The 17,253-nt window shown below is 38.0% G+C and overlaps 1 protein-coding gene across 2 annotated transcripts in view; it reads right to left on the reverse strand.

Moving 5' to 3' along the window:
• LOC128866307 (nephrin) overlaps nt 1-17,253 on the reverse strand; it is a 74,028-nt gene that overhangs the window by 40,773 nt on the left and 16,002 nt on the right. For both annotated transcript variants that reach the window (XM_054106933.1, XM_054106924.1), the window contains exons 3-6: nt 13,088-13,296; nt 12,914-13,024; nt 7,192-7,398; nt 5,648-5,799 (exon numbers count right to left, since the gene is read on the reverse strand). In XM_054106933.1, coding sequence (XP_053962908.1) covers nt 5,648-5,799; nt 7,192-7,398; nt 12,914-13,024; nt 13,088-13,296 — 679 coding nt within the window. The remainder of the gene's footprint in view (nt 1-5,647; nt 5,800-7,191; nt 7,399-12,913; nt 13,025-13,087; nt 13,297-17,253) is intronic.

The following is a 17,253-nucleotide window of genomic DNA, read 5'->3' on the forward strand; positions in this document are numbered from 1 at the left end:
ATGTCCACGGAAAGAGAATGTCATATGTCAATAGAGAAAACGGAGAGGCCGTGGTTATGCTGAAATTTTAGTTGGCGAACCCTGTGCATCGAACACGAAGAGAGAGAGAGAGAGATCGTTGACAAAATTTGTCCGGCTAAGCCAGAGATGATAGATTTAAAAGGTTTGCTCTTTAATTAAGGTGAAAAAGAAAATTGCGAGGAGAACTTCGGCTGCTACGTCACATGGGATTCGGCAGCCGAATTCTGCACGGCCATTTCACATATATTCACACACTCGCCCATCCAGTCGTTTTTCAGATAGCAACGAAGTAACATATGAGTGTGGATTGTGTTAATTTTTTTCGTATATCACCAATACGATCTCAGTTTTTCTGTAAACATATCCCAAGTAACCCAAGTAACATTAGCCTAACAGCAGATTCTGTCAAATTCGTTCAGAGACGAATTACGGTCTGTTATTGAGCACGTCTGAATTCTTTTCATCATACGGATCTGTGAAGGTGCCGTATTATTAAGAATCGCATTATAAACCAAAAGGCCGTGATCTGGCGCTATACCTTTTCTTATAGAGTTTCAAAATATACAATTTTTTACATGCCAGTATATCGTGCCTATATTTCATTATCCATTTTCCGGAATGCAACTCTGTAACAAACTAAGTACAACAGAGTAACAGAGCAGAGCGACATGGGGACGCTGTCTCGACATGCGGACGCTGATCGCATGCAAATCATCTTATGTGATATAATACAAATGGAAACCTCTCATCGCAGACCTCATGCGATAAATCACATAGCTTATGGCATGTGGTTTATCGTACGCTGTGAGCTGCCACTTTGGTGTTTTGACAGCTATATTTTCATTTATACGAAATCTTTCTAGTGGCGTAATTATAAGATCAAAAGAGAAATTTAAAAACAAAATGTTTCTTCTAATCCCAATGGTCTATTCAACATTTTTAGCGCATAAAGGCAGCGATTGATCCACCGACATGTTTTTTAATTTTTTGTTTAATAAACGTATTTCCTTTGTTCTAAATTGCGAGGAGTGCTTTGCCCGGAAGTCATTTTCGAATGAAGAGTTATGTGATGAAATGCGCACGTAAAAATAGATCTACAACAATTGTTCCGCATGCCCTGAAATTGGCAGTTCACATGCGAACAAATGCAGATCTGCATAACCACGGCCATAGTAAAAGAGCAAAGCAGAAAATAAGTAGGAGAGATGTGAGAGGGTAAGTAGGAGAAGTAAACAGATTTATGAGAGTAGAGTGGTGATTCTTGGTTCTTGGGAGCAGTGGCATGTGACTACGTACTTACCAAAATATTTTCTAAGAGCGTTTCCGAAACTTCGGCTTCATGTTTATTGTTTGTTCGTTTAACCAAATTCTGGGCAAGTCATCTTTCTCCTCAACTAAAGAGTTTTGTAAAACCGCGGCACGCATTTATAACTGAACTCGCGTTATGGATATTATTCTCAATCTCCTTACCAACCCTGTGGAATCTACAAACATATAAAATAATAAATAATAATAATAAAAAATATATTAAAAAAAAAAAAAAAAAAAATAATAATAATAATAATAAGCAAATATGTACTGTACAAATAATTCAATAGACAGATAAAGTGAATTACAAGTCCAATTGACTCGAATTGTATACTCATTTCAGCAAGTACGGTACAGTTCTGCAGCTCTTTCTTTAATAACGACCTCTCATAAATACGAGTATATGAGTCGTTACAACTTCCTGGAGAGCATTAATGTAAAGAAAATGACATCTGCAAAATAGGGGCAATTTTACTTAAGTTACAAAAATATGTATGTAGTTCAAATTAAGCAAATTTACCTGGCGACAACTAAAAACAAAAGCAAGGCTGAATGCCATCCTTTATAATTATAACAATATACGCCTTCTTCAGGTCCTGGATGTGTTCTTATGTACATTAATGATAACCATCTTAGGAAATTAAATGAAAAAAAAAAAAAAAAATCATATGTAAGAGTTAAAGCATACCAATGGCGCCAATTCATCGAAGAAACCCAATTTGGATGAACCCAGATATATATACACCCTCTTATCTTTTCTCTGCTGAAAGGGAAGTGATTGAGGTACCAGTGATATAATGTAATACGAGTACATTCCGTACTTGCTTGCAAAACTCCGCAAACACTGGTTTCTCTGGTTTTTCCGATTTCGAATATATTACTCACACTACGGTATTCAGTGGACGATCTCATGACGTAGAAGCAATGGATACACAAGATTAATGGCTTTCTTCAAATTTGTATCTTTCTTTTCCAAAGTCGAAAGATTTAGCTCTTTAAAGCTACACCGCGTCATGCGAAAATTGTTTCTAAACAACTCCTCTCCATTATTTTGGTAATCAATTTCCCAAAAAATAATTAACCCTTAAAAATTAATTAAATTTAGTATTAATTATTAATAATTACTAATTTTTTTATTAATTAATTAAAATAAAATAAAAATTAAGCCATATTTCCCATACAGAAATAGAAGGCCCAAATATAAATAACAATAATTAGGCAATGTTAGGCTAACAATTCCAATGCATTTTCGGATTTACATTACATTGCATTTTTATGGAATCTTTATGCACTTTTGCTTTGCGCCAGTCTGAAAATTGCAGTTTACAGTCAGCGTCGAAAAATAGAAAATGTATTCATAAAAAGCTGGAGTATATAAAGTATATTTATGGTAATTTTTTTGGAGAACACAAAAAATTGTAAAAAACTCAGCTGATATGTCTTCTTCTACCGGTTTTCGCAAGTGATGGATAAGTTTCCGTTCCTTAACTTGTTGGCTTTTCTTCTCTTTGGGAGAGAATTTTCGCTTACACTCTACGAGTATAGGCGTCTTCTTTTCGCCACACGTTAGCAAGTGGTGAATAGATGAAGCAACTGGAAGAAATGAACATATATTGGCAAAGCGGCAACAGAGCTGCCTTAAATTACATGTGTTTGTACGACAGTGAGTTATACCAGTCTAATGAGCTATAGCCATACTCGCTAACGGCGAATCTCACTCGATAACTTTGTTGTTGCTTTCACACGCAAATTTTTCGTTAGGTTAGTCAAGCGGAGAAGTGGCGAATAGAAGAGGCCTAGTTTCATAAAATGGTGAAACCTGTTGTTTTGATTATTTTCAATGCTACTACGACATTGTTTGGCGAAATGTAAAGTTGATAATGCAGAAATGTTAAATTTACATGAGAACTTCCTTTCGGTATTCATTATTTCGGATAGAGGGTGAGAGAGTGGCCTGTTCTTAAGATTACAAAAGAAGCAGGATATTTAAAATGTTTCATAGCTGTATCCTTATTCCGCGTGTTGCTACAACCATGGCAGCAGCTAACTTTTTTTATTTTTTTTTAACGAACATTACTAAACATTTTTCCAAAAATTTTCAACTGATATGTTTGGCTTTACTTTGTTTTATTTTTCCGACGGTAAAAAAGTAAATATGTGAATTGGTGTGTACACCTCTGACACCAAAACGAAAACAAGAATTTTGTAGATAACAGATAGAATAGCTTTTATTTCGATTATACAAGGGGACGTGCCACATCCCATACAAACTGAATTTTTTATAGTGCATATCTCTGGAAATATATGCAATTTATATCCAGTTACAGCCATAGGCCACAACCTATTGAATTCAAAGTTCTGGATCCAGATAAATCCAGATTTCCATATTTTTAAATACATATTTTGTGATCCATTTATATTTCACCTTACACGATCAATAAATATTACGATCCAGTATTGCGATTCAAATATCGCGATATTTATTGATAATGTCGGCTACGCCTACGTATCATAGATGCTTCAAAACTAATTTTAGTAGGGTGTTACCACCCTGTATTGTATTAAAAAAAAAACGATTTATCAAAAAATAGACATAAATATTGCAGCACATGTATTAAGACAAATATTATATTTTTAAGTAAAATCTATTACAAAAACCAATTTTGTGTGTAGCGTTGCCACCTGAATTTTATTGCATATATATTGAATTAGAGAAACCGCCCCAGAACGTATCTTGTCAATCCTGTACCGCCTCAGGCGGAACCACCCCCATTTGGCACAGAACGGGGAAGTGGGAAACTACAAACCGGAGATGCAAGCAGGTTACCCTGCAAGCAGCCAGTATCAAAAAGTAGCGAGGACGTACAGCATGCCCAGAAAACGACAGGGTATCCCAGCTATACGAGATAAGAGTGGCCAGCATACTATTTAGTTACTCGTAGGCCCGCAAAAGAATTCGCTTGGTGGCGTTGTTCACGAACTATCCTGCGGATACCCTAACTGTGCTCCAGGAGACTATAATGGAAAAGGTCTTCAAAAGTTGGATTCCTCCACTGGTTTCCTATGGGATGTACTTCAGCCAGGTCTTCTGCTTGGTGACTGTTAGGAAAAGAAAATTGTGGAATGGCTTGCAAGCGTGTCACCCAAGATTGCGGAGTGGAAAGGTCCGTAGCTTCGGCTTGGCACATCCTTAGCAGTAGCAGTGAAGAGGAAGGGACTCAGGCTCAACAAGGGTAAGGGCTTCCAGTTGAATTACTCCCATCGCTCTGTCACCATGAGGCGTGATAGCTATGGTCACCGTGGCTGGAAACGATCCGGTAACTCAGATGATCCGAGTGTCAACCATGCCCGCCACGGTGACAGTTTCACCAGACGGGGAACTCTGGCCAGTGACTGGGTCTGCAGCATTCGGAGAAGTCATGGAACCAGCTTATATCCTCATCACGCAGAAGCTAATGAAGGGCCTAGACCTGAGAAAACACGCCCTTGATAAAGGAAGCCAGAGCGAGTTGCGGCTCTTGGATGTGGACAGATGAACGACATTAGGTGTCAGGTTGTGAGGTTTTCTTCGTGTATTCCCAATCAGGTCACAGGATCATACAGTTTGAACTGGGAATAGGAGTCACTCAAGAGAATCCGAGTAATACTGGCTGGGATAAGTTTGAGAGTCTGCTAGATATGAATTAGATCCATCGAATTGGAGACTGGGTCCGTTATAACCTCATGTCTCGAAAGTTATTTTACGTAAGTTTTGTTTAGTTATATTTGTATTTTTATTTTTATAGACATATTTCTAGGTAGGTGGATAAAATAAGCAGTTCTCATCCGAGGCTTTGTTGTCGTTTTCATTGGGAAGGATTTTTACGTGGCGGGTCGCAAACTCAGTGTACAACCAGATATCCTGGGATGCTTCGCCTTCTCACAGTTGCTCGTTCTCAAACGGATGCTCGGGAGCTACCCAGAGAATACTTAGGCGTATCCCGGAAGTTGCGAGCTGCTTAGACTGTATGCAGAAGAATCATCCTGGTTAATCCGAAGTGAATGTCAATCAGGGACTTTCCCCACTTGGGTGGACTTCTACACACCATCCTCCAGATGCACTCGACGTATTCGCACCCAACAGTAATGATTTCGAGATTGTAAGAGACTTCGTTTATTAGGAACCAGTATTAACACCCATAACAATGTCAACCTTAACAAATACACGGCTTGTGGGACGTAAGTAGAAAGAAAGATGAGCCGCGAAAGAATACCAATCTTTTTAGCATTCTTTAAAAGCTATATTAAGAAGTGTATGCATATGAAATATCGTACTTACAGTTTCTGTGGTTTTTTCTAGTCGGATTTCATTTTGCCACCATGTTATAACTGCGGGGGGCCTTCCTCCGGCACTTTGGCATAAGAGGTCATATCGGAGGCCGGCAGAGAGTGGTTGACGTGCTCCAAGTAAACGAATATTCAGAGGTGGAACTGATGTACGAAATAAATATAAATGTTAAAATATCTTTCCACTCTTTATACTAGTATAAGTGTAATAATACAATAAATATCTAAGGACTGGCAGAATTTTTCAATACAAGTGATGGGGGATATTTGCCAGAGCATTTCACTATTCATTAGTTTTTAAAACATAAGATAAAATCAAAAGACGCATAGCTAAATGTCACTTGGAAACGTGATAAAATTGTTTCTAATAAGAGCGCCCTTCAGAATTGCATTAATTAAGAGTCGGTTATATATAAACGTATTTGAAAAATGTTCCTCTTTACCGATTTCCAGCAATTTCATTAGCGAATAAAATATCAAATTTTTTGGCTTCGTAAATTTGGATATTAGAATCCCTGGTGAAAAAATGCAGACGGTGTGGCCAATTTCAAACCGTTAACCGGCTCTCAGCGAATTTGAAAGACGTTACATGTGTCATGGTAATAGTTTGTTTGCGGAAGTATTGAGATTGTGTTGGTGATATACGAAAAAACCAACACAGTCTCCACTTACGTTGCTTCATTTCGACTTGAACAACGATTGATTGAGCGAGTGTGTGAATACATGTAAAATGAACGAGCTCCCCTAGCTTATTTGAGTAATACAATCGCGAGATTTTAACTTAATATTGCCCCAAGTGATTGCTGCTTCGGTTTGACTGTGAGCCACTGTATGTCTTGATGAACGGGGCAGGGTGCGACAAAGGGGCGTGTAATGTACGAGATTTGAGACTCTATATATATATAATTGGCGCGTACACCCTTTTTGGGTGTTTGGTCGAGCTCCTCCTATTTGTGGTGTGCGTCTTGATGTTGTTCCACAAATGGAGGGACCTACAGTTTCAAGCCGATTCCGAACGGCAGATATTTTTATGAGGAACTTTTTCATGGCAGAAATACACTCGGAGGTTTGCCATTGCCTGCCGAGGGGCGACCGCTATTATGTTTTTCTTAATTTTTGGTGTTTTCACCGAGATTCGAACCGACGTTCTCTCTGTGAATTCCGAATGGTAATCACGCACCAACCTATTCGGCTACGGCGCGAGACTCTATAGAGACAAATAATTGCAGAGGAATATGTGAGGAGCTGACTGCAGCAAAAATTTATGACATTTTGTCTACCTTCATTCACTCTTAATCCTTTCTCTCCAACACTGGGAGGGAAGCTTAGCTTGAAAAAGAATTCCAATGGAGTATTTCTCCCATCCATATATTATAATGTTATCCCGGAAAATCATCCGATATATATTTTTAACATCCTAGCTACGATATTGAATATAAAAATTCATCTCTAGAATAAATTCAAATAAAATATAATATTTGCTTAAACTTGATTAATGATTGAAAAGGTTAATTTATTATGCGAGTTTGTACTTACAGTTCATATCAATTTGCACAATAGCCTCGATAGCTGCTGTTTTTTGATGAATGCCCGCTTGACATGAGAGACGCCCATTCAGATGTTCTCTTTTTAAAGGCCCGAATTTTATGACACTTTGTAGTGACTTTTTATCGACATCCAAGCTCATTTCAGACTTTAATTGGACGCCTTCGTAAAACCATACCAATTCAGGTCTAGGATTGCCTGTAATAAATTTTTTCATATTTTTATAATGTGGTTTTTAATACTCAGCTTGTTTATCTAAGTACGTTAGTGGAGTTGTCTCATTAGCCATTTGGATTTGTAAAAAGGTATAATAAATCCAATACAACATACCAACATATTGTAGCATTTATGTAATACTATATCTTAGTAGAAAACTGCAAATATGCTTAATTAACGCACATCGAGCTTCAACTTTATGACCGTACATTTTTGTATGGAATTCTTTGAAAAGTGCTCTTTATAAAGTATTTTTTGGTGATTCCTCGATTCAGAGTTATTGCCTATTTACGAAGAATACTATATACACATTTTAGAATTCTTGCTTAGGGTCTCAACCAAACCAATTAGAAACGATAGTGTCCTTGCGTAGTAATGAAACCCCGCGTATCTTCAAAAAATTTTAACAGTGAGTTAAAGTTTTCACTTTTTGGTCCAATAGGCGTTTAGTATATTTGAAATATTAGTTATAAATCGGGCTCATACGTAAGTACTACCTTTAAAGACCTACATAATTTTGTTTATGTTTTAATACTCTAACTCCTACCCGATACGTCTTTTGGTCCTCTTTTTAAATAATTTACATGGAAAATTTATTAAAAAAAAACAATTACGTGGTTAAAATATTACAATATACAAAAGTTTTAAGTAAAAAATTCTACAAGGGACACCGCAAGTGTCGTCTCAGGGACGTATACCAATAACAATCCCAAGAAGATGTATTCGATTTGCTTTGGATGCACATTGTACTTTTTTATTTCCTGATATATTATACATTAGATAACATACTCAATTGCTGAACTGTGTATAATTGTCCATAAATATGCTGTCATATGTGAGTTCCAATTTTTGACTGCTTGCCCCACGTGAAGCATCGTGGAACGGCAGTATCTGGTCGACTACATAGTTCAAGAAATTCAGTTAGTGTGGATTTTTAGGAAATTAGTGTTCGTTGTAGGAAATAGACACGCTCTCCAATTTGAAAGCGCACCGCCAAAGGTATAACAGCGGATCCAGCAATATAGCTTTTATTTGTCAGTCCGCTAAAATTGCAGACCGCACATAATGCTTATTTGTTGCATTATTTTGCATTGTGGTTCTTCTCATCTTACTGAAAGCAGCTGCTGGTGCGATTTTCACTTGTGCAGGCTCTGGCTTGAGGGAAAAAATCAAAGCACAGGTAACACCTGGTCAACACCTATTGCCTTGGGAATAGCCGTTGCTATATCATCTGTAAATAACCGCCTGAGCAAGGCAAAACGCTCCCCTTTCGCAGGTATAGAAACCACCCATAATCAAAAAACGGCTGTGTAAAAACAGTGCTCATTTACGGTAGCGAGACGTGTTATACAAAAAAAAAACCATTATACACAAGATGCAATGTTTCGGCAATCGCTGCCTACGGCGAATAATGAGAATTTTCAGAATTTCGAGAACAATATCCAATCAAATACTATGGGAAATCACGAAGCAAAAACGCATGGATAACGACACTAAGCGCTAGAAATACGGGTGGATCGACCAATCACACGTTAAGAAAGGATGCAAACAACATTGCGCATTCAGTTTTGGTATGAAACCCGATCGGTACTAGAATCATATGAATAATGAAACATCCAAATCGAACATCCATAGCGAATTACGATACATGGTATGTAACAGAGAGGGCTGGAAATGTTTTGTAGATAGGCTAAGTTCCTAATTTTATAATGTTAATTTATGTAATTCCAATACGCCAATAATAATAATGACATCTTTTTTGGTTGATCTCATCCAAATCATGAATCTCTATTGAAGTAATCTTAGAGATTATTTTATTTCTGCTGTATTTCTAAACAGATTTTGTACACCTTTCTTGAATACCTCTTAACGAACATGGTTGAGTTCAAGCAGTATTTCCCTCTTGGCAGTTTTTTGTACTCTTTTGATCTGCTATCCGTATTTGCGTAAGTCCGAATTTCTCTTGCTTTTGCATGGCATCGTCTAACTTTGTTATGATAATGACGTTTGATTTAACAGGCTTAAGGTTGGGATTAGCTTTATTAGCTTTTTATCTTTATCTTATCCATTCGTTTTGACCTACATATGTATTTTTCTCCATGTTTGGTTTAATGCTGCTGGTGAAATTTGTGTCAGCAAAAAATTCCAGTCAGAAGAAGCAGTTGTTTAAAGCGCATAGGGAAAAATTTGGCAAGTTTATGTTTTTTTTTTTCAGTTTTGATAACGCATTGATACAAACATTACGAGTATTCTATATTCAAGCCTAATATTAATTCAATCGGAGAAAATGCTATTATCAATTGCAACGTGATCACGAAATTCTTCCCCGTTTTCGAAATTCGTGAAATAAAAATATAAGTATAAAATTAAATGATTTAAAATAAATACTGCACATGTACTTATTAAAATGAATTTATTTACATAAATGTATAATTATATTTATAAAATAATTATAAAATAATTTCCAATTTTGTTTTGTTTTTGTTTGATTGGTTTTTCTGCTCGATAGTAACAAATGAGTTGAAAAGTCCCGGGCCGAACAAAAAAAACACGTTTCTCTTTTTGATCAAAATTAGCTCTATTCATCAACGTAATTTCCATCTAGAATAACGCAATCATTCCAGCGCCGCTTTAACATTTCAATATCACTTTTGTAGAACGATTTATCTTTTGCCTCACTTCTTCACTCGGGCGAAATTTCTTACCGGCGAGCATTTTTTTAGGCCTGCGAACATCCAGTGGTCGCTGGGAGCCAAATCTGGCGAATACAGTGGATGTGGGAGTAATTCGAAGTTCAATTCGTGCAGTTTTGCCATTGCTCAGAATCATTACCACGTTCTTGAGCAAACGCGGAACCCACATTGAACAGAGCTTTCTCATAGTCAAATGCGCCTGCAATATAAAGCTAACACATTCTTTTAATGTCTTTACGATGTCAGCCTCACACAACTTCACTTTTCGATCATTCAAAACGATGTTGTGGATTTTTTTGATGTTTTCTTTTGTTACCGCTTTATTTGGACGTCCACTATATTGGGCATCATCGGTGTCTCTACGACAAACTATCGTTTTATTGGTGTTTCTGATGGAGCAGAGTCCCCATAACACTTTTCAAGCCATTTTCATGAAATTTGAGCAGCTATCTTCTTAAGTTTAGTACTAACTGAAAAAGTGGCGAATGCAATAAATCTAGTGCCATGTATGTGTTAGGCTAGGAACTTTTCAGCCCATGTGTTATACAAGTGTATTAAGCAATGCCCTTTCAATAATGTCTTTTGCTTTTCCAAGCGCATTATTGAAAACACTTTCAGGCCTACCTTAAATCGAGGAACGAAGTGGTGTCAATAGTCACCGACGCAGTATCCAGCTTACTTCGTCTGATTTCTTTTCGAAGACGTTAAAAACGCACAACGGTAGCAGAAGTTATCATCATCACAAATCATTATCAAATGAAAATTGCTTATTAGTATCCTTTTAAATATACAATAATTATACAGCGCCTCTAAAAACTGAATAACGCTTCTAAACTAATAACAAAAATAATAAAAAAAAACATCGGATACACATTTTATTAGCGCATATCTGGATGTATAAATATTTTAATAATAACACAACTTTTATTTGAATGTGTAAGTTACCAGCAGGGCATTTATGCTAAGATAACCTTTACGGTTATAATACAAAAACTTTACTCAAGAAGGGTGAATTATTTTCTCATGCGATCCACTGATGCGCATAAAACGCTGGTAAATCGTGTTATTGTAAAAAAAAATCTTTCATTGTTTCTCTTTTTTCTTCACCCGTTATTTGCAATGCAATTCAATACGAACATAACTTCTCTTCCATTTTAGCCAAACATCTCTTCAACTTTATGGTCACTGTTTGTTACGCATCCATTAACATTTTGCGCTCGACTGGTAAATATTTGTTTTGTAGCTGCTTTCTCTACAAATAAAACTGCTGCAGCAATGGAGTCCCTTTTAAATATCGTTATTTTATTTAATTATATTTTTAAATAACGCTTGCAATTTCAACGATGTAAACAAAAATAGCTGAATTTTATTTAAAAAGTTGGTAACAGTAGGTCGAACTTGGTTTAAGTGGTTGGAATTACTATATTAAAATAATTTTTCCCAGCGGTGGAGTTTCTAATATCATTTTTCCCGAATTCGTGAGTTCTGTTCACGACGGGAGCTCGTAATATAGTATACATATAATAGTGCGCAGACTCCCTTTGAAATGCATATGCGTGTGCGCTGGGCCTACTTCGTGTTTATACAATTTTGTTTTGCTTTGATTCCCTTATTCACACAGGACGAGCTCTTTGTAACGATGCTGCATTAGATGAAATGATAAAGCTACGAAATAATTCATACAACAATCGCATTATCTATTACCACGTACAACAACAAAACGTGGATTCTTCATGTTACCACTAAGCTTAAGTTCATTTAAAGACTAATAACTAATAGTCTAAAAAATTAAAAAATGCGTCACTTCTCTTTTCGGTCGCTAAATCAGTCGTGAAGTGGCGGAAATAATGAACTGCGATCATAAAACGATTTTGAATCACCTTCATTCAATGGGATTTATCAAAAAACTGGGAGCCTGGCTGCCTCACGAGCTCAACGAAAAAAAAAAAGTCGCCTTCAGATTGCTTCTTAACATCTCGCCTGTCATCGAGCAAGACGTGGTCATAAGCAGCGCTTTTTGAATCGCATCGTCACGGAAGATTAGACTTGATGTCTACACATCAATATGAAACAAAGAAAGGAGTGAGTGGCTCCAGGAGATACGCCACAGCCGAGAGTCAAGCTGGATTTTCAACCAAAGAAGATCATGATGTGTTTAGTGGGACTGGGAGGGTATGGTGAACTGGGACATGCTCAAAAAGAATGCTACGGTCAACAAGGAGCTCTACATTGCCCAGCTACACCGCAGGAATGAGAGCTCGAATGGGAGGTCCTTCAGCATCCGCTGTATTCTCCGATCCTTGCACCGACAGATTACCATCTTTTCAGCTCCCTGTCAAACCATATGGAGGGCGTTACCTTCGATAACAAAAAACTGGCTCAACAACGTCTTTGACTCCAGACCAGGCGATTTTTGTTCGTCATTTCGTCAACAAAGTTATCGAGCAAGATTCGCTGCTAGCGAGTATGGCTATAGCTCCTTAGACTGGTATAACTCACTGTCGTGCAAACACATGTAATTTAAGGCAGCTCTATTTCCGCGTTGCCAATATGCTCATTTATTCCAGTTGCTTCATCTATTCGCCTTATGTGACGTATGTAGATGCGCAGAATGATAAATTTCACCGATCAGCGCATCTTTATATGCAGCTCATTTACGAAAGCTCGCGCATTAGTGCATATTAAGTGTTGTTATGCAGCTGGGTTGCAATAGAATACAAACTCTTCAGGCTAATAAGATTTATATACCAACTTGTATTGATAATTGTTTGAATGTACGTCTTCTACAAGTTTTATGAATTTACCTCCGATGGCTTCACATTTAAGTATTAGAAAATCGCCTTCGTTGTAAGGTCCAACTACGGTTGATCGTTTAGTGCCATTTTCATCACTTATGATGATTTCCTTGGGTAAAGCTTAAAAGACAATACGATTTTACTTAAAGCATTGCAAGTAGGTAATTACCATACACATCTTACCAATTACTGTTAATGCGATTTGACTGTTATACGTCTGTGCTCTATCAAAATCAACTCGGCATCTGTACACCCCAGTATCAGACACTTGACTATTGCGAATAGTTAACTGCCATGGCTCGTTAGCAAGTATAAAGTGAGCCCTGTCTCCAAATGCAGTTTCATCAGACCATCGCTTTGCAGTTTTAGATATTCCAGCTCGTATATCAACACTACAATTAGAGGAATATTACAAAGTGCGGCGTTAACAGGGGTGTAATAATAAATTTGTATAAACAACACAGGTATTGGGTAACTAAATGAAGTTTTCATGTAATGTAATGTTTGCACGAAATATAAAGTTTTATAACAGTAGTGATGGAGTGTGATTTAGTACCGATCGCATAGAACGTCGAAAATATACAACTGTAACTCATGTACAAAATCTTGTAAGCCACACTTATCTAAAAGCCTTCTTCTTCTTTAACCCCTTGCCGTGTCATTTAGCCCGACGAAATTCGGTCCTAAGTGTTACGCGTCAACGCGTGGTAAACACATCAGAATTATATTATATAAACTACTTTGTAACAGCAATTATGAGACTCGTGACTAACTCTGGTGGCGTACAGATAGAAACTAGTATTCAATCTCGACCCAGGCTCGTGATTTTTATGTTTGATTCGACTATCTGTACATGAGGTCGGCTCGTGATATTTACTTTTGGCCCGACGATCTATTCACGAGCCGGGCTGGTCATATTCATGTTTGGACCAAAATTTCCATCACGAGTCAGACTCGTTAAAGCACGGCAAGGGGTTAATTGACACTAAAAGCGAATTGGTTTAAATATGAATCTGGTTGGATGTATGATCTTTATGTTGTCAGTCGTCTCTCATGGTATAAATTCTATTCGCTTTGCCTCATAATTCTTTCCATTTTGCTACAAAAACATAGAAGGTCTGGCCTCATTCTTTCATATATCTATAATAGGCGTCCTAACATTGAGCTCGTTACTTCGTTGCTTTGTAGTTTTACGTATATTTTGCCTAGCAACTAAGCGCCAACTAACGAATCGCCGTGGTGACCAGCTTGGAAATTTTATTAGTAGTTGGTAAAATGACAATTGACATTAGATGGTTAGAAGGCGCGAAGTTAAAGTTAAAAATATTAAAAAAGTGCAGGAAAACCAGTAAGTAAGTTATTTCGCTTGCACCAGAGGCTATAAAAAAATAGATAGATGATGATGGCTGAGAATGTCGAAATTCAAGTGTATATGTCTCAAATCCTTTTATTAATTGATTATCAATTTTTGCGTATTCGCTGCATTTCGGCATTTTTAGTTATTGATTATGGAACCAGATTTCATTTATATAGCTGCCTGGGCTGGCTTCGCAGTAGCGCATGTTGTTAACGCAGTTTATATAGGGGAGAATGAAATTGCTGATGAGCTTGCCAGGAAGGGGTCAACTGAATTAGTCTCAGCGAACTCCTAACCGGTCATCGGCATCTCCCTGACAGTTGTTAAAGGAAAATTGCACAACTTATTTATCAGGAAAGCCCAGAAAAGATAGATCCCCATTTCTTCTTATGCTATTTCGAAAACCCTTTGGCCCCAGAACAATAGACAGAGAACACAGAAAAACCTGTGGCCTCCACGACATTGAATTTCCAAACTCGCAGCTGTGTGATGAAAACACGCGAAAATATAGGTTTACCATTTAACCCCCATTGCAGAAGCTGTGGTGGCCTTTCAGAAAAGGAGTCTGTAGTGCACTTTCTTTGTAAATTCCCGGGGTTGGCAGCTAGACGATTAAGTTCACTGCCTGTGGCAGTACGTAAATCTAAATTCCATCAATATTCTCCATTACATCAATAGCTCTGGCTGGCTGTAAGTATCTGCCTTTTTGGAGGTCTCATAATGGTGCTCTAGTGCTACTTGGGGAGTGCCAGTCTGGTACTTCAACCATTTTACCTACCTTTCCAAGACCTTGATAGTGGTTTCTAGCTCTATCTTACGAGTGGCTTGCCCGGTATTTGTTTTCATGTCTTTATTCGTCCTTCATGACACCTCAAGAATCGCAGCTTCAAGGTGCCCAATTAGCGTCGCCGAGACGGCGCTAAGGATCACTTGGAGTATATAGGCCATCATGCTGAAATTAAGGATCGTACAAACCCTTGTTCTCAACTTTCGTCAACAAAAATCATTTATAATGCGTCTGTAGCGCCACCATTGACCGAAATGACGATTCCAGCAGTATTTTCAAAGAAAAATGGGCTAATTATATTATACTATCGCTTCAAAGACCACGATTAAGTCTCACTCTCTGAGGATGCATTGGCTTCTCGCGGATCACGTGCGGGTTTTTCGATCCCCAGATGCGGCATTTGCTTGTTAACATATCTGCCGAGATGAAAATGTGCTTCGTATAAAAGTACTTTTGTTCAAAAATGCACTCTTTGGGCAAGCAAATTTGAATTTGGAAATACCCTATGATCAGAAAGTACCGGGAATATTTAATTTAAACGAACCGCGCTTGTGGGAACCGGCCCATATTTGTTGAATTTTGCAGGATGATAACACGTCATCGCAACGAACCCAAATTGTGCTGGAGAATTTGACCAAACATCAAGTAAATACCATCGTGCAAACACCGTATTCACCAGATGTGGCCCCGTGTGACTTCTTTTTGTTTCCCAAGTTGAAGTTACCACTTCGTGGAAGGAGATTTCAGTCGATAGCGGAGATCAAAGAGAATGCGACGAACGAGATGAAGGTCATCCCTTCGTCGGTCTACCAGTGTTGCATGGAGGACTGGGTTAAACGTTGGCACATGTGTGTTGCTAAAGACGGGTCATATTTTGAAGGAGATAAAATAAATTTGCCTGAAATTTAACTCTGTTTTGTTTTATTAAAACTTTCCCGGTACTTTCACATCATAGGGTAAGCTCGAAATATTTCCCAATGGTGTCTAAGCGTAAAGCTTCATTGCGTTTCGCGAAGATATGACAATGACTGTCTATCAAAATTTGAAGCGGAAAGAGCTGTCACTGTGAAAATAAGATGTGTCAAAACACGAAAGCTCTCGCACTGACTGGGAACAACAACCGAGTGATTGAGTTCCTAAACCGAAAACATGAATTCGCTTTAAGCCAGACGACAAGACAGAACAAGGCTAGACAGAAATTACCAGAAGATATGAGTTTATGAATAAATACATAAACAAAGTTCCACGCGCCCGAGGTAGATCGAACTCAGATGTTTGGCTTAACATGTTTTTATTTTCGACCATAATTTCTCAATTGGGTTGAGTATGGTGCAAGACGCAGGAGTTAAGTGACTCGGAGCATTATCGCACACTGGCTGATTGAGCATGGAGGCTGACCCACCTCTGAAGTTCTTTTTATCCATTCCTTTGTCTGCTTAACCTTGAAAATATTCTGAAAGCAAAAATAGCTCCAATGAGATTAGCGTATTGTCCTCTTGCAGCTGGTAATACCAGAATGGCTCGCCGCACACGAGGACATACGAGGGGTGCCTTTTATATGTCGGGATTAGAGAACAAAAACAAATTTTAATCATCGAAAATCACTTTATTGTTTTGCAAAATAATATCTATACACTTTTGCTTGCGTTTGAACCAATTGCCGAAGCACTTTTGCCACTCTGAATGAGGTACCTCCAAAACATGCATTCTGAATGCCGCAACCGTTTCTTCAGGTGTCGAAAAACGTTGACCTCTCAGTTTGTTTTTTACGTATGGGAATAAAAAGAAGTCATTCGGTGCCAAGTCAGGACTATTCGGCGGATGACCCATTAATTCGATGTTTTGGGTGCTCAAAAATGCAGTTGTTTGAGCCGATGTGTGAGAGCTCGCATTGTCCTGGTGAAGAGTGATCCGTCTTTGGCGATTGGTTTGCCTAATTTCTTGGAAAACAACTGGCAAAAAAATGGTTGTGTACCACTCAGAATTTACTGTTCTGCGTTGTTCTAGTGGTACGGTTGCGACATGTCCAGTTTTTCCGAAAAACAGGCGACCATTTGCTTGGAAGTGCTTCGTGCGCGAACAAATTTTGTTGGATTTGGCTCATCTTGAAACACCCATACAGTCGACTGGTGTTTACTTTCGGGCTCATACGCGTAAATCCATGATTCATCACCTGTCACGATGTCATAGACGTGTTTCGAAGCC

Source organism: Anastrepha ludens, chromosome 2 (assembly GCF_028408465.1).
Source record: "Anastrepha ludens isolate Willacy chromosome 2, idAnaLude1.1, whole genome shotgun sequence".
NCBI classification, from domain to species: Eukaryota; Metazoa; Arthropoda; class Insecta; order Diptera; family Tephritidae; genus Anastrepha; species Anastrepha ludens.